At 47.8% G+C, this 18,210-nt stretch overlaps 1 protein-coding gene across 1 annotated transcript in view; it reads left to right on the forward strand.

The window, feature by feature from the left end:
• Positions 1–18,210, forward strand: part of CFAP43 (cilia and flagella associated protein 43) — a 254,521-nt gene that overhangs the window by 122,161 nt on the left and 114,150 nt on the right. The window contains exons 18-21 of the mRNA XM_030202783.1: positions 465–569; positions 1,962–2,039; positions 12,563–12,688; positions 14,450–14,554. Coding sequence (XP_030058643.1) covers positions 465–569; positions 1,962–2,039; positions 12,563–12,688; positions 14,450–14,554 — 414 coding nt within the window. The remainder of the gene's footprint in view (positions 1–464; positions 570–1,961; positions 2,040–12,562; positions 12,689–14,449; positions 14,555–18,210) is intronic.

Raw genomic sequence — 18,210 nt, forward strand, 5'->3', positions numbered from 1 at the left:
AGTTCAATATTCAGAAGCACTTATGGAGGCAGCACCTGATTTTTTCAAAATACTGTGCAGATTTATGGATAAATTTTGGCCAGATAACTTGATGTTTGACCAAAATGTATTTGTTTAAAATTAGGAAGTACCAATGGTATTCCAAGGGCAGGGCTAAAATTTATCTGTATAGCTGTGATAATCAGCCACTATCCAGATAAATTTATCCATTTAAGAAGGACCACACAAATAGCAATTGTAACTTAAATGGACAAGTTATCCATTCTAGTTTAAGACCACATTTTCAGCAATCCTAACATTGAGCAAATAAATAATCCACTTTATGTAGCGGCCAGAACTCTGATTATTGCCTCTATTGTTTATGTGCAATGTTTTGAATTAAAATGAAAACATTACTGTTAGACTAAACTTCAAACAGGTCAGATAATCTCACTAGTAACATTTATTCTTCGGTATTATTTCAGGTAACACTTGAGGCAAAATCAAGCTTGGAAGTGACGGAACAGGATGAAAGTTACACAAAATTGCCTACAGTTGAAGCCACTTGGCTGGATCAGAAACAGGGAGAGGTTTGTACTCCTAGGACAGAAAAAGAACCAAAGAAAGCTGGGAACTGTTCTGACTTGTCACATTTCACAAATCTGCTGAAAATGTAGTTTCTTTGTTTTCATGGTACAAATGTTTGAAAACTGCAGTATACCTAGAAGAAATAAACTTGCCATTTTAACCCTTTGGAAAAGGGCACCAGTTTTGCAAAATCCCGCTGGAAATAGCATATGAGCTGCTGGCTGATAGACTCTGCAAGGAGTGAAATAGGGTGGTCAGGAGAGCAGAACTTGGAAAAGAGTCATAATGAAAGTAACTGTTTTTCATCTGCTTAGTACTAAAAATAATATGCTACATTCAGTGGATCAGTTTCAGTCTTGCCAGCCTCCAGTCACTTGGGTCAGGGCTGGCCCAAGGGTGTCTAACGCTTTAGGCAAATCTTCAGCCATGTGCCATCCCTAAACCCCAGGGATAGCTGAAGGCCCATACCCCACCTTGCTGTAGTCCAGCATCTCTTTTTCCCTTCCCTAACCACACCCCCCAGTCCAGCATCTCCCCTTTTCCCCTTTACCCTCCCCTAGGTGACCCACAACCTTCTTTCAAGTCTATACCATCTTTCCCCCACCAGGTATCCAGCAACCCCCTTTAATCACTCTACCCTCTCCCCCAGATGGCCAGCATCCACTCTTACCTCCTCCTGCCCCCCCCCCCCCCCCCCCCAGGGCCCAGTGTCTCATCTTCCCTTCCATACACTGGCCCCATTCTCAGCATCTCCCCCCTTCCCTTTTCCTCTGCCACTGCCTCTATCACCCTAGCTCTTCCTAGCCACCCAGAAGTACTCAGTGCTGGTACAGGACCATTCAGTAGAGGCCTTTGCTCCAGTGCTGCCATGAACCACCCTCTCCCAAAGCATTTTCTTTTGGTGGGGATTCGGGGGAGCATGGTCTCTATTGAATGGTTCCTTCAAGTGCTGAGTACTTTTGGAGCAGCTGGGAAAGGTAGGGGGCTGTGACCACGGCAGCGAAAACAGAAGGGGGAGGGGAGGGTGAAAGACTGCTCCACTGCGACTCCCTCCCCCCTCCCTGCTGCTCCCCCCTCTCTCACATTTGGCCACCCTAGGCAGATGCTTAGTCCACCTAGGGCCAGTGGGCTGAAGTGCTATAAGCTGAAATCTCACTATGAGTTTGTACAGTCCCATTCTTTCAAAAGTGATAGACTGTTGTGTGGTTTCTCATGGACTATACCGAGATATATTGAAGCCTGCCTAAAGTGGACAGGGGCTACATGTAAACCACTTTGAGTTGTTAAGAAGGGCAGTATATCAAATTTTAAAAAAACTATAAATGAATGAACAAACATTAATGCTCTGTAGGTAATTACTTTCTTCCATTAAACCAGAATTGTTTACTTTCTAGAATATTAAAGAAGAGATTGAAAAGTTTGCTCAATCAAGGAAAAAACTGAAAAAAGAAATTAAAAAGCTCCGTACAATTGTAAGTGTGAAAAATAAGCTTTACTTTGCATAAAACAAAAGGTATACATAGTTATTATTATTATTATTAGCATTTGTATAGCGCTACCAGACGCACGCACGCTGAACACCTGATACAAAGAGACAGTCCCTGCTCAAAAGAGCTTACAATCTAAGTAATACAGACAAACAAGACAGTTATGGGTGAGGGAAGTAATGGGTGAGAAGGGAGGAAGGGACAAGGGGAGGGGCAATTGTGGCTAGGAGCTAAAAGCAGCAGTGAATAGTACCATAGGACTTTATCAATAAGAGTTCTTGGCATGGGATCTGTGCACAGGGCCTTCCTAAAGTGGTCCTTTCTTATACAGACAGTGTAAGGAAGTGAAATGGTTATCCTTCAAGGAGCCAATATTTAAAGATTTTAGGCTCCTGATTTGGAGAGTTGAGCTTCTAGTTTGGCCTCTTTGACAATTTATAACGGTTGAGTTCATAAGTTATGTGCTAGTTTCCCTAAGCTCCTAATTTTGGGTCTAACAAATTGGTGGCAACGGGGCTAAGAGCGAAGAAAAAGTTAGGAGTGTAACACTGAATTTCAGCACTAGACACCTAAATTGTGTTCCTAAATTAGGTACATGAATGGGGATCCTTCATGTAAGAGCATAACTTTTAGGATCCTAAATCTACTTAAATAAAACCTAGCTTCCTAGGTCTGGCTAAAAATAGGGGACAAATTTAGGTACCTAATCTAGTGCCTAAATTTAGGAGCTCAACTCTTTATTAACTCTGGGCCCAAATGATTTAATGTCATCTGGAACTTGGGGCACTAAGGGCCAAATTCAGTTAATGGTGCTGAAATTTAGGTGCCGATAAAAGTTCAGTGCTAAGGGCTAGATTCTATATATGGTGCCTGAAAAATTGGCGCTGAAAATCTTTCTGCCTAGATGTATTATAGAATACTAGTAAAAAAGCCCCGTTTCTGATGCAAATGAAACGGGGGCTAGCAAGGTTTTCTTCAGAGTGTGCATGTGGGAGTGTCCCTGCCCTCTGCCCTCTCTCTCTCTCCCCCTCCCCCCTCCGAGTCCAGTCCTTCAGTGTTACGTTTCCTGCTGTGCTGTGTTTGTATTACCGAGAGAGTGAGGGCGTCTCTCTCCCCTCCCCCCTCTGAGTCCTTCACTGTGAGAGAGGGATTTCGTGCTGTGCTGTTTTCCTTCACTCATGGGGAAACCGGATATCTCTGGCGCTTCACACTTCCGGCTGGAGGCTTCATAGAACGTTGGGGTTGCCTTTTATATATATAGATGCCTAGAGCTCTTACATGTGCCTAAACCTAGTTGCTGGAATTTACGCCAAGTAAAATCTGGTGTAAATACCGGTGACTAAGTTAAGCGCAACACAGGGGTATTCTATAACCACACGCATAATTTTTTGTAATGCCCACGATCTGCCCATAGCTACTCCCCCTTTTTGGCTGGGTGCCTTAGAATTTATGTGCGCCACTTTATAGACTACGTCTATCAAGTTGTGCGTGTAAATTCTAATTAAAGCCAATTAGTGTCAATAAGCTTTCTGTTTGCTTTTTGTTGTGGCGTCCTGTTGAGTTCCATGACACATTGTGGCTTTTTCAGCACCATTTTGTCATACCATTCCCTGAGAGCAGTGTCCGTTTACATTTATATATGGTACATTTATATATGGTACTTACTCCAGGTTATTTGACTGTACTAATTTCCAACATCCATCAGTGTCTCTACGACCCCTGAGGCAGGCGGGTTTGCCCTGCCGAAACACAGTCCCGTGTCGGGTCCATACTGGTGCAAATAAAGGTTTTCTCCTGAACTGTTACCTGTGTGGGATTTGTTTGCATATACAGTGCAATCCGCTTAAGTGCATGGGTCTGGGACCAAAGAAATGCATGCAGTTAACCGGAGCGTGCACTTAACCGTGTGATCCAAAGAAGATTGACATCTGATAAACATATGTACAGTACTGTGTATTATTATACGTACACTATACAGGCTCCGTTAACTGATGTTAGGCTTACTTGAAGTAATCAGTTATAGTCCTCTGTACACTATTGGGTCTCTGAGTTCCATAGACTACTTCTGTCAGATGGTAAAAACTGTCATAGCACTGACATCCAGTGGCCTCCAGATAGGCCCGCATGGTGTTGAGACTCTCCAGTGTTCTTGCAAAAGTGACAGGAGGAGGTTGTTGAATTTCGTCAGCATGTGCCTCGCTGCTCATTTCATCATCTGTTCCATCATCAGCCGTTGTTGACTGCGTGTAGGCGCATATCTCGACATCAGTGCTGTCTTCAGCTGTTTGTAGATTGTAATCAACAGCTACATAGTGATGGAACTCCTCTTCAGTAACACTGGCTGGGATGTCAAATACCTGTTCATCTGACACGTTTGCAACAGCTGCATCTGTTTTGTCCCTCTCCACATCCTTAACAAAGCTTGCCCGCTTGTAGCAGTTCACAATGGTTGCCTGTGTAACATGATTCCAGGCTTCTTTCTGCATATGTAGGGAATCCAACAGTGATAGATTACAAACCAGTTCAACAGCACGTTTATCCTTGCCAGTCTGGTCATCCATAACGCTCATCAGATGACGTAGCACAAGAGCCCGATAATGTTATTTGAAATTGGCTATTATGCCCTGATCCATAGGTTGGATCAGAGAGGTAGTGTTTGGTGGCAGGAAGACCACCTTGACGTTAGACGGCCTGACATCATCCCTGTGTGCAGCACAATTATCACAAAGCAACAAAATCTGACTCTTTTGTGCCCGCATTCTAGTGTCTAACTTCTTTAGCCATTGCTTCCAAATTTCCCCAGTCATCCATGAATTTGCGTTAGCCTCGTATGACACAGGAAGTCGCTTAACTTTCTTGAAGCAACGGGGCTGTTTGCTCTTTCCATTGACGAGAGGTTTCAACTTCTCACTCCCATCCATATTTCAGCAAAGGAGGATCGTCAGTCGGTCCTTCGACGTTTTACCTCCAGTAGTTTCGGCATGTTTATATCCAAGTGTTCCATCAGGAATCGCTCGCCAGTAGAGACCGTTTTCGTCAGCATTGAAAATGTCAGAGGTGCAAACTCGTTCAAGATGGTAGGAAGAACTGAAACAACCCAATTTTCAGCACCAAAGTCATCAACGTCTTGTTTCTCACCAAACTGTTTCTTGAATTTTATGTTGTTCCTCTCCTTCCATCTTTCCAACCATCCAACAGTGGCTTTGAATTCAGTTAGTCCAAGACTTTCACTTTCAGCTAGCTGGTTAGCTTTCTCCATAAGCAGTGGACCACTGACAGGAAACTGTCTGCTTCTGACTCGAGAAAACCACCGAAGAAGAGCATCTTCTACCTCCTCAGCTTTTCCCGCCCGTTTTCGTTTCCGTTGTGGTTTTGTATTGTTTTGCCAGTCTTCTAGAAGCTGGTCTTTCTGCTTCAAGACACGTGAAATTTGACTGGGATTGACACCATATTCTTTAGCAACAGATGCTTGGCTTTGTTTGTTTTCTAATTTTTTAAGAACTTCTATTCGTTCAGCCAGTGTTAAAGTCTTACAGTTCCGCCGCGATGACGACGGCCCCAGTGTACACTCTGACAACATTCTTTCGCTTATTCTGCCTGTGGCAGCTAAAAAGGCAAGTAAATTTGAAATCTCATTGGTTGTCACGCGCCAATCGGCTTCCATATTCCGTGCGCGCGCTTATGCGGAGTCTTCCCTGCAGAGGAGCAGTCTTAAACCATGCATGTAAGCAAATCTTACACTTATCAGTGATGCGCTAAACCAAAGTTTGTCCCCATAGAAATTTATGGTACCAAAAACGGGACCGAAGTATGGCATGCAGTTAAACAGACCATGCGCTTATCCAGCGTGCACTTAAATGGAGTGCACTGTACTCCCAGAGCTACTACTCTTGTTGTCTCCTCTAATTTGTCTTATTGCCTTTGTACAGGAGAAAATGCATTTCAGTTTCTTTTACCAGAATTGCACTGTATATAGGGGTCTTGGTTTCTTTGGCAGAGGGGAAGGGATAAACTACATTTTTATCCCTGTCATCCATTTTGCCTCCCCAATACTGCATTTCTACATCTAGAGCCTGTGTATTTCTAACATCCACATTGGGGGGGGAGGGAAGGAGAGAAGTGCTGGGTAAGCAGGGAGGAAGGGAGAAAGAACTGGGCTTTAGAAATGGAGAAAAGGTCAAGGTGGTGGTGTCAGGACTAGGGAAGGGGGACAGGGAAGTGTGCTGTCCCTTGCTAATTCATATGAATATGAGAGGGGGCATAATGAGAGAAATTTCCCATTGTTGGCTAATTTTCAGTTAAAAAAATGATCTATGTATCTTCACTGTTTTGATATAGTGGCTTCTTATTCAGTTTTTTTTTGAATAACCATAATGAATATGTATGAGATATATGTATACAAATGAATATGCTAATGTGCCACACCCCACCCTTTGCCCCCCCAAATGAATCAGTCAAACTACACCCATGGAGGAGACACTGGCCACCTTAAGGAGGGAATAGGGAGGGTAAGGGGAGAGGTTGGCCACCTAGGCAGGAGTGGGGGTAGGAAGAGGAGGTGTTGGCTAGCTGGAGAGATAAGGAGGGGAAGGGGAGTTACTGATCTATGAGGGGGAGGTGTTTAGAGAAGGAAGGGGTAGGGTTAGGGCAATGCCATGGATATCCTGGCAAAGTATGCAGAGTGAGTTTCCCTTTGAAAATAAGCTTGCAGGCTCATAGCTATAATATACCCTTAGGTCAGCAAGCTCCATTGGAAAACTGAAAATCATCCATATGCTTTAAACAAAGAAAGTGGAATAAAAAGCTCAGAATGCAGTCTGAATGAAACATTTTGATGACTAAATAATGATTTGCCCTTGTCTAACATCATCAGATGCCAAATGAACATCTGTTGAGCCTCAGATACTGATTTTAGGGATCTGTTCATTAAAACGTACTAATAATGTGTGATAAGGCAGTGATGCTCTATTACAATGATTGCTCACTAAAGAATGCCACCACAAAATGCAAATGTGGTAGTGCAGTGTATCTGTGTTTCAGTTCTCAGATCAGATCTTTCTCCGAGGACTCTTTCACATTTGGGTGACGTCATCCCTGTCACCCGGTGCGGAGCATAAAAAAGCTAATATCACTTTAAGAGCACACACAGTGTCCCCACCGAGCATGTGCGAGTGCCTTCCTGCCTGCCGCGAGAGCACTGGACCATCAGTCTCTTCTCATCCGTTGGAAGTAGAGGACTCACTTTCCGCGGCTCCTCACACTCTCTGGCGTGGGAGTACTTTTCAGAGCAAATAAGTGGACTTTTCTAATGTATTTTTCTTTTTTCTCCTTGTTTTTCATCCTTTATTGATTTAGGTAGCTTCCCCCCCCCCCCCCCCCCCCCACACTTTAAAGTTTCCTTATATTTTTGCGCTCTTTTGGCCCTCTTAGGCCTCAGCTCCAGTCGGGATGAGTTCCTTTAATTTTCTTGGGTGATTTGCCCCTTTCTTATGGCAATATTGAGCCGTTTGATTTAGCCACGGCTGTTTTCCCTTCCATGTCATCGACGGTTCCCAGTGTCTTTAAACGCTATACCTGGTGCAGCAAGACCATCTCTGGCAAAGACACTCATTCTTGGTGTCTTCTGTGTTTGGGGTTTGAACATACCCTTTCCAAGTTTGTTCTGTGTCTTTGTATGAAGAAACGAACTCAGCTGGCCAGAGAGGCTCAGCACAAAAAGCTTTTTGGAGCCCAGTCCAAATCTTTGATGTCGGCATCAACGTCAAGAGGTGCGTCGGTCCATATGGCTGCTAGGCCTGTCTTGGACACTGGGAGTGAGCGTGCATTGAGTGGGTCTCCACCTGCCTCAATGCCAACTGCTATGCAGGCTCTCGGGACCAGTCAGCATCAGACCCCCACCTCAAGGTGACATGAGGATTCGATATTGTCCTCGTTGGTACCAAGGAACGTCGATCACCGGCATTGGGCGAAGGCCCAGAATCATCGGCATTGAACCTCTTGACGCACGATGCCAGAGCTCTAGGGCATCGAGAGAACTCCCAGTTCCTGAGAAACATCAGCGCCGGGAGGACCATTCCCCTCCCCCCCTCATACAGTAGGTGCTGATGCGAAGGTCTCCGTGCAGCCAGGACTCAACACCCATTTCAAACCTAGTAATTCAGCAGCCTATCTCTGACCTGATGCCTCAACCTTTCTTGATGGCCTCTCTCTATGAGCACATCTGGGTCATGCTCCATGAGCATTTGGCGAGACTGTTACAACAGAGTGTATCAGCGTCTGGGGTGCTTGCGCCTGCCATGCCTCTAACTGCTGCCCGACCAGTGAAATCTGTGGTGAGATCTCAGATCCTGGTGCTATGAGCGGCTCTGGTGTCAACAGCCACTTGTGCTGGCACCCCCTATACGTCAATGGAGGAAGTTTTGCTGGAGTGGAGGGTGGAACCGGTACCTCAGTGCCCATCTTGACATGATTCCTCTATATCGAGGCAGGTTTGGTCTCTGCCCTCTCATGAGGAGTTCTTTTCCAACACCGAAGAGGAGCGCTCATGGGAGTCTGATGAGGATCCACGGTACTTTTCAGAGGAGGAGTCCTATGGTATCCTATCTGACCCCTTCCCTCCTGAGGAAAGAAGAAAATCTCCACCTGAGAGCCTTTCTTTTTGTATCTTTAGTCAGGAAAATGGTGTCTGCCATTCTGATTTGTTTAGAGACGGAGGATGAACTGAGGGCTGAGATGTTCCAGGTCCTGGACTACAATTTCCCACTTAGAAAGACTGTGACTGTCCCACTTCACAAGATCTTATTGGACGTTCAGGTGAAGAACGAGTCCCCACTGTCAGTCCCTGTCTTACCCAAAAAGATAGGCACAATGTATCGGATCCAGAGCTCCCCTGGGTTTGATAGGCCCCAGTTGCCTCATCACTCCTTGGTGGTGGAATCTTTGCTCAAAAGATCCAAGAGTTCTAGGGACTGTGCTTCGGTGTCCCCTGGCAGAGAAGCTAGAATCCTGGATTCTTTTGGGCAGAAGATGTATCAGGCTTCTATGCTCATCTCTCGTATTCAGTCTTACCACTCTACATGAGCCTCTATTTGCAGAACTTGGTGCGCAGCATGTTTGATTTGGCGGAATCTCTCCCACAGGAGCAAGCCGAATCTCTTTGCCAGTTGGTCAAGCAGCAGAAGGCGTGTTGAAAGTTCTTGGCCATGGACCCTGTGACACCTTATACACCTAGAGTATAGCGATGTGCAGACTTTCATGACTGCGTGTCTCTGACTCGGACCCTGCGGTCTAACAGAGGTTGGCAAATGCCACGTGCCGGGGAGATAACCTTTTTGGAGACAAGGTGGAGGAGGTCGCTGACCTCATCAAGAAACACACTGACACCATTGACATTCTCTCCCTCCGGAAGTCTTCTTCACCTTCCTCCTTATCTAGAAGGTTTTTGGGCAAGTTGAAGAGGGGTCCCTACTACTCTCAGAGACGTAGGTATGCTGCTCCTCACCAACCTCAGCAGGCTCAATCCAAGCACATTTGTTCTCTTCAAAAGCATGAACCCAAGGCCCAGCCAGCTCCCCAGTCAAAGCCGGGGACGAGTTTTTGAGTTGCTCCAGCAGAGCATAGCCACAGTAGGTGACCATCCCAGATGACCTACCGGTTGGTGGAGGCTAAAGTTTTTCCAGGAAAGATGGCCCCTTGTAACTTCTGACTGGTGGGTTCTTCAACTAGTCCATCTCAGTTACGCACTGCATTGGCGTCAAAGCCACCAATTTGCCCACTATAGCATCTCACTTCAGCTCTCAGCACAAGCAGGTATTTGCAGAGGAACTCTCCGCCTCTCTAAAGGCCCATTCGGTCGATCTTGTTCCACCAGGGGAAGAAGGGAAGTAATTGTATTTCAGGTACTTCCTTGTGCCCAATAAAATAGAGGGGATGTATTCCATCCTAGACCTAAGGGCCCTGAACAAATTCCTGGTCAAAGAGAAGTTCAGGATGGTTTCCCCATGCTTCAGGAAAACAATTAGCTATGCTGACTTAAAGATGCTTACACTCATATCCTGATACTTCCAGGACACAGGAAGTATCTTCATTTTTGAATGGGGACATATCACTTTCAGTACCGCATGTTCCCTTTTGGCCTCACATCAGTTCCCAGAGTTTTCACCAAATATCTTGCAGTAGTCACAACGTTGCTACTCAGACTGAGAGTCCATGTGTTCGTTCCCCTATCTGGATGATTGGCTGGTAAAGAGCACATCAAAGGACAGTGCTCAGGAGTCCATATGGAAAACTATTTGGGCATTAGAGCTACTAGGGTTCATTTTAAACTACACTCTGATCCAATAGAGATATGTCAAGACCATATATTCAGCACGACAAAATTGTTAAAGGTCTTGCAAATTTGACAGCATGTAACTCTTATTGCCTCAATTCATTTTGATTTACTCTTGCTTCTCACAAGGGAAAAGGACCTAAAAAACCACAACTATTGACACAAATTTTTGTTTGACTAACAGCATTAATGTGGTTCAAATCTCATTCATTGGTCCAAAAATCCTCCAATTTTTGTGATTTGTTTTAACTTTTAATCATCTTAGTTAACCTCCGAAGAACCTTGGAGATTGGAGTGTTTTCTGACCCTTATCACACAAAACGAGGGATCTCTCCTACATCCCAACCTCCAGTCTCTGGCCCTTGCAGCCTGGATGTTGAGGGCTTAGAATTTGCTTCCTTGCATCTTCCTGAGGGTGTCTCCAAGGTTTTGTTGGCTTCCAGGAAAGATTCCACTAATAAGTATTACTCTTTCAAATGGAGGAGGTTTGCCATCTGGTGTGAGGGCAAGGCCTTAAATCGCCTTTTTGCCCTACACAGACCTTGCTTAAATACCTTCTCAACCTCTCTGAGTCTTATTTCAAGACCAACTCTGTAAGGGTTTACCTTAGCACAATTAGTGCATATCATCATCGTGTAGAGGGTAAGCCCATCTCTGGACAGTCTCTAGTTCTTTGCTTCATGAGAGGTTTGCTTTTGATATAGCCTCCACCTGTGTCATGGGACCTCAATGTTCAGCTGATGAAAGCTCCTTTTGAGCCACTCCGTCCCTGTCATCATAAGTATTTGACCTGGTAGGTCTTGTTTTTGGTGGCTGTTTCTTCAGCTTGTAGGGTCAGTGAGCTTCAGGCCCTAGTGGCAAATCCACCTTACTCTAAGTTTCATCATAGTAGAGTAGTTCTTCACATGCATAAGTTCCTGACTAAGGTGTTGTTGGAGTTTCATCTGAACCAGTCAATTGTCCTTCCAACATTTCTCACAGATCTCATGCTCATCCTGGCTAAAGACCTTGGACTGCAAGTGAGCATTGGCCTTTCAGTTGGAGCGAACTAGACCCTATAGACAGTCCACCCAGATTTTTATTTCTTTTAATCTCAACAGGATGGGGGTCACCATCGAGAAATGCACCATTTCCAAGACGCCAGCAGATAGCATTTCATTTGCTTATGCCCAGGTTGGGCTGACTCTTGAGGGTCATGTCAAGGCTCATAATATCAGAGCATGGCTGTATCGGTAGCCCACTTGAGGTCAGCCTCCATTGAAGAAATTTGCAAGGCTGCAATATAGTCTTCAGTCCACACATTCACATCTCATTATTGCCTTGAGCAGGACACCCAATGCGATAGTCAGTTTGGACAGATAGTGGTGCAGAATTTGTTTGGGGTCTAGAATCCAACTCTACCACCCCCCCCCCCCCCCCCCCCCCCCCCAGGCCCATTTTGTTCTGTACCAGGCTGCACTCTCACACGAGCATGCACAATGACTGAAAACAGGACAGGGCGCCAGGCAATGTGAGACCAGCTCGGGACAAACGCTTTAGCTGGCGGGGGTTGGGGAACCCCACCAGCTAAACCAGGGGGCCCAGAGGACCCTGTAGCTACGCCACTGAGGTTACTTTTGAAAATAGTTTGCAGGTCCGTGGATACATTATACCCAAGCACCTGGAAACCCTGCGACAGTCTGAAAATTGCCCATTTGATACGTCAGAGAATTGGGGCCCAATATTCAAAGCTAGCTGCTACCTGGATAACTAGTGATCACTAGGGCCAGTCAGTGATTTTCAAGTTATCTCTGACCAATTGAGCACTATCTGGGTACTGACAATCTGGGGTGGAGCCAGAAGTTATCTGGCAACTGACGATATTCAGCACTGATATTCAGGTAATTATCTAGGTAAGTTAGTAGAGCAACGGTATCCAAGTATCAGCTGGCACTGAATATCCGGGTATGAATTCAGTGTTGACTGCAGTGTTTAAATATCAGGTGGATTGTTTCTAAACTATTTACTTGAAGCCATAGGAGCCAGCTCTGTGGGTGCCAGTGGTTACTGAGCAACCCCACTATCGAGCAAACTCCCTTATTGTGTCCAGGGAGGGGTAATTTGTATCTGTCCCTGATCATTTTGAAATATTGGTACCTATGATTAAAGCAGTTGTCTCTTCCTGTTTCTCATCATCTAGATTCAGTCAATGATGCGCGAGAATGAATTACTGCCTGACCTTGAAAAATTGGACCAGCAAGAGTTCAACTTGGACACAGAGGAGCAAGAAAGAATGCAGGCAGAGAGCGAGCAAGAAGTTACAAGGGTAATAAGGAAGGAACTCAGAATTTTAAAGTTTGATCCTGTCAGTAGAAGGGAAGTGATAAGGGAGAACTTTAACCAGGTCTTAGGAGAGAAGTCTGGGATATACTGTTTTAAGAATTTCTTACCCTATCCATTCAGTCTACTCTCATCCTAGAACACTGATTCCTGGTAACCTTTGATACTGCCAAATGCTGTGTACCAAGGAATTAAGTGTTTGCAAAATATAGAATAAACATCTCAAAATAAATATTTCCACGATCCTTAGAGAGCAATGTACAAATAGGAACACAGTAGATAATGGCAGATAAAGACCTCAGTGGTCCATCCAGTTTGCCCAAGTCACACTTATTATCAATTCATGATTAAACCAACAATGAGTATGGTATAAAATGTGTATACTTTGATGATTATACAATACGTATACTTCATCTGATCTTTCTTTGCCATTTTTGGGACACAGACTGTAGAAGTCTGCCCAGCACTGTTATTATGTTCCAACTACTGGAGTTGCTGTCAAAGTCCACTCCAGCCTATCCTGATACGTCTTGCCATACTTGAGACACAGACCATAGTCCACCCGGCATTATCTTTGCATTCCAACTACTGGAGTTGCCATCAAAGCCCTCACTAGCACATCCCAACTTGTCTTGCCATACACATCCGAGCAGTCCTTGGGTATATTAGAGGAGGGCCCTGTGAAGAAGGGAGGCCGAGCAACCCCTGAACTGAATGAACAGAGGCAGAGCATGGGAAATTCTGTGCTTACTTTTTTAACAGTGTTGTTGCTCCACCTCTGAACATCTTTATTCAATTAAATAACCCGATCCCACCTAGCAGCTAGACAAACACTTAAGTGTATCATTATCCTGCTCTCGGAGCCAAGGCTCACAATAAGAGGCAGACTATATTTGGGGAATGTGCTTGAATTAAAATGATAGCTCATTTAGAGCTCCTTTGTGAAAAGTTTTCATTTTTCCTTCTTCCTGACAGGCAATGTTACAGTGTATATGCAGGGCCATTGGTAACTCTCTGGCTACCTTTCATAAAATAACAATGCCTCCTAGAGAGATCTCAAAAATGTCTGTCAATGCCTCCTAGAGAGATCTCAAAAATGTCTGTCAATGCCTCCTAGAGAGACCTCAAAAATGTCTGTACATCTTTTCTCTGATTGTTTTTTCTTAAATTTGTTGAACTTTAGAATGTGTTTCTTTTTCTTGACAGTTTTGCTAAATACTGGACTTCCAAAGTTCCCTACTTTCTTTCTGTTCCAGGTCTCTTGCCTCATCTTGCTGTTTAACTAGTAGGAGCTGGCATGCCATAGTGCTGGTGCGACTTTAAATTGGGAAAATGTGAGGACAGTGTTGGCCTCTTTAAATTGGCTCCACAGAAATCATTCCAACATAGTAATATAGTAAATGGTGTCAGATGGCAGCAGAGTCCAGCCTGTCTGCCCAGAAAGGTGGCCAGGATTAAACCTATTACTCCATGCAGATTTCCCTCCCCCACCCCCTTTGTTGTTGGGGTAACCTACACGGAGCAGCAGGGACAACCCTCTCCATGCTCTCTCTTTTTGTATGTGTGTGTAAGTTATGTTTTACTTTAAGTGCAAATACTCTATCCTTTTATTCTTAAAATCAGTTTTCTGCTAATTCTGAAAAACATGGCCATAAAAAACTTTATTGTATTGCTTAGCTGAAGACATGAAAGATAAGTGAATTCCAGACTCAGAGTTCACAAAAATCTCTTTCTTTCCCCCTCAAAGGTGAGAAAGGAAATTGAAATGGATAATCTAGCCAAACGCTACTTGCGCGAGGTCATCAAACAGGAATGCTGGGACTCTATGACTGTAAAAGGACGCGCAGTCAGGGTAAATAGCACTTTTAATTCATTTCCATCCTAGCAGCCAGGAATTAGCCAGTCACACAGCAAACATCCTAGTACTTCTTATGCTATGAAGGAAGGTAACTTTGGACATGGAACTATTCTTCTCCGAGGACAAGCAGGCTGCTTGTTCTCACGACTGGGTTGACGTCCGCGGCAGCCCCCACCAACCGGAAAAAGCTTCGCGGGACGGTCGGCACGCAGGGCACGCCCACCGCGCATGCGCGGCCGTCTTCCCGCCCGTGCGCGACCGCTCCCGCCAGTTACTTTTTTCCCGCGACTGAGAGAGTCGTGTTTTTGCAACTCTCTCGTTTCAGCCGCCGGAATTTTCGACCGCGTTTACGCGGGTCGTCGCTCTTGGCCCTTTTGGCCTCTTCTTCTTTCAGTTTCGTTTGTTATCCAAAAAAAAAAAAGAATTTTGCGCGTGTGGAGCACGCGCTCCTCCCTTTTCCCTCGCTTTCTAGCGGGGACGCCTCGTTGCGGCCTAGTGGCCGCTCGGTCGGTTTCAATTTTCGTGGTGTGATTTTAGCCACCATTGCCGACTTTGACTTCGCCGACGCGATTTTTCCGTCGATGTCCTCGAAGGTCCCGAGTGGATTTAAAAAGTGTGGTCGCTGCGGCCGGCCGATCTCGCAGACCGACACCCACGCTTGGTGCCTCCAGTGCCTCGGGCCGGAGCACAATCTCAAGTCGTGTGCTTTGTGTCTCGGTCTCCGGAAACGGACTCAGGTTGCGAGGCAAGTTCTGCGGGACCGTCTTTTTGGAACTTGCGCCGGCCCCTCGACGTCGACCTCGACGGCATCGGTATCGAGGGCCGGTTCTTCGGTACCGGTATCGATGCCCGAGACATCGGCACCGATGGCAGCGACCCCAGGAGAACAGGTCCCGTCGGCCCCGCCGGTCCGCCGGCGAGAGTGGGGTAGAGAGACCGCGTGGGCAGTCGGCCCCGGTCACTCCCTCAACTCGTGAGCCACGGGACCGAACCCTGTCGGACCCGGTACCCTCGAGACCGAGGGGGATCGACCTCCTCCTCCTCCATGCCCTCCGGCACCGGTGACGTGCACCGGAAGAAGGACAAGAAGCGCCGTCACCGGGAGCCCTCGGTGCCTGAGGAGGTGTCGACGCCGAAGCGTCATCACAGAGAGGAGAGATCTCCGTCGGTGGTGGAGGTACCGACGCGTCGGGGTTCCGGCACCTCGGTGCCGTCTCCTGGCCCCCAGCAGCTTCTGGCACCGACACCCTTGCCGGCCCCACCGCCTTTCTCGGCAGCGGGCCTGGACGAGTGCCTCAGAGCCATCCTTCCGGGGCTCCTGGAAGGGCTGATGCGCCAGGCTGTGCCGGCGCCGGGGGTGCTTGCGCCCTCGGCGCCGATGACTGTGGCGCCGGCGAGCTCTAGCCCGGCGCCGGGGCAGTCGACACCGCCGCCGCTTGCGGTGCCGGTCTCGACAGCCACGCAGGTGGAGTCCCCGTCGACGTCGATGGAGGGAGCTCCGTCCCCGCCGGCGCGGGAGTCCACCGCTCGACGACACCGAGGCCTCGGTGCCTCGACGTCGAGCCGGGCCCGGTACCGGACTCAGCTACATGAGCTAATGTCCGATACCGAGGATGAGGACTCGTGGGGGGAAGAGGAGGACCCGAGATATTTCTCCTCAGAGGAGTCTACGGGCCTTCCCTCGGACCCCACGCCGTCACCGGAGAGGAAGCTCTCACCTCCTGAGAGTCTCTCCTTTGCCTCCTTTGTGCGGGATATGTCTATAAGCATTCCCTTTCCCGTGGTCTCTGTGGAAGAGCCGAGGGCCGAGATGCTCGAGGTCCTCGACTATCCATCACCACCTAGAGAGTCCTCCACGGTACCGCTGCACAATGTCCTGAAGGAGACGCTGCTCCGGAACTGGGTGCGACCATTAACTAATCCCACCATTCCCAAGAAAGCAGAGTCCCAGTACAGGATCCACTCTGACCCAGAGCTCATGCGGCCCCAGTTGCCCCATGACTCAGCGGTCGTGGATTCTGCTCTCAAGAGGGCACGGAGTTCGAGGGATACCGCCTCGGCGCCCCCGGGGCGGGAGTCTCGCACTCTGGACTCATTTGGGAGGAAGGCCTACCAGTCCTCCATGCTCGTGACCCGCATCCAATCGTACCTGCTCTATATGAGCATCCACATGCGGACCAATGTGCAACAGCTGGCGGACCTGGTCGATAAGCTCCCGCCGGAGCAGTCCAGGCCTTATCAGGAGGTGGTCAGGCAGCTGAAGGCGTGCAGAAAGTTCCTGTCCAGGGGGATTTTTGACACCTGTGACGTGGCATCTCGTGCTGCGGCCCAAGGTATAGTGATGCGCAGGCTCTCATGGCTGCGTGCCTCTGACCTGGACAACCGCACCCAGCAGAGACTGGCCGACGTCCCTTGCCGGGGGGATAACATTTTCGGTGAGAAGGTCGAGCAGATGGTGGACCAACTGCATCAGCGGGAAACCGCTCTCGACAAGCTCTCCCACCGGGCGCCTTCAGCACCCGCCCCCACGGGTGGGCGTTTTTCCCGGGCACGGCAGGCTGCACCCTATTCTTTTGCAAAGCGTAGGTACAACCAGCCGGCCCGAAGGCCTCGTCAGGCACAGGGACAGCCCCAGCGCGCTCGTTCTCGTCAACAGCGTGCGCCTAAGCAGCCCCCTGCGCCTCCACAGCAAAAGCCGGGGACGGGCTTTTGACTGGATCCACGGGAACATAGCCACCCTACAAGTGTCCGTACCGGACGATCTGCCGGTCGGAGGGAGGTTAAAATTTTTTCACCAAAGGTGGCCTCTCATAACCTCCGACCAGTGGGTTCTCCAAATAGTGCGGTGCGGATACGCCCTGAATTTGGCCTCCCTGCCTCCAAATTGTCCTCCAGGAGCTCAGTCTTTCAGCTCCCATCACAAGCAGGTACTTGCAGAGGAACTCTCCGCCCTTCTCAGCGCCAATGCGGTCGAGCCCGTACCACCCGGGCAGGAAGGGCAGGGATTCTATTCCAGGTACTTCCTTGTGGAAAAGAAAACAGGGGGGATGCGTCCCATCCTAGACCTGAGAGGCCTGAACAAATTCCTGGTCAAAGAAAAGTTCAGGATGCTTTCCTTGGGCACCCTTCTGCCAATGATTCAGAAAAACGATTGGCTATGTTCCCTGGATTTAAAGGACGCATACACTCACATCCCGATACTGCCAGCTCACAGACAGTATCTCAGATTCCGCCTGGGCGCACGGCACTTTCAGTATTGTGTGCTGCCCTTTGGGCTCGCCTCTGCCCCACGAGTGTTTACAAAGTGCCTCGTGGTGGTAGCGGCCTACCTACGCAAGCTGGGAGTGCACGTGTTCCCATATCTCGACGATTGGCTGGTCAAGAACACCTCGGAGGCAGGAGCCCTCCGGTCCATGCAGTGCACTATTCAACTTCTGGAGCTGCTGGGGTTTGTGATAAATTACCCAAAGTCCCATCTCCAGCCAACTCAGTCTCTGGAATTCATAGGAGCGCTGCTGAATTCCCAGACGGCTCAGGCCTACCTTCCCGAAGCGAGGGCCACCAATCTCTTGGCCCTGGCTTCGCAGACCAGAGCGTCTCAGCAGATCACAGCTCGGCAGATGTTGAGACTTCTGGGTCATATGGCCTCC

The sequence above is a fragment of the Microcaecilia unicolor genome, chromosome 5 (genome assembly GCF_901765095.1).
Source record: "Microcaecilia unicolor chromosome 5, aMicUni1.1, whole genome shotgun sequence".
NCBI classification, from domain to species: Eukaryota; Metazoa; Chordata; class Amphibia; order Gymnophiona; family Siphonopidae; genus Microcaecilia; species Microcaecilia unicolor.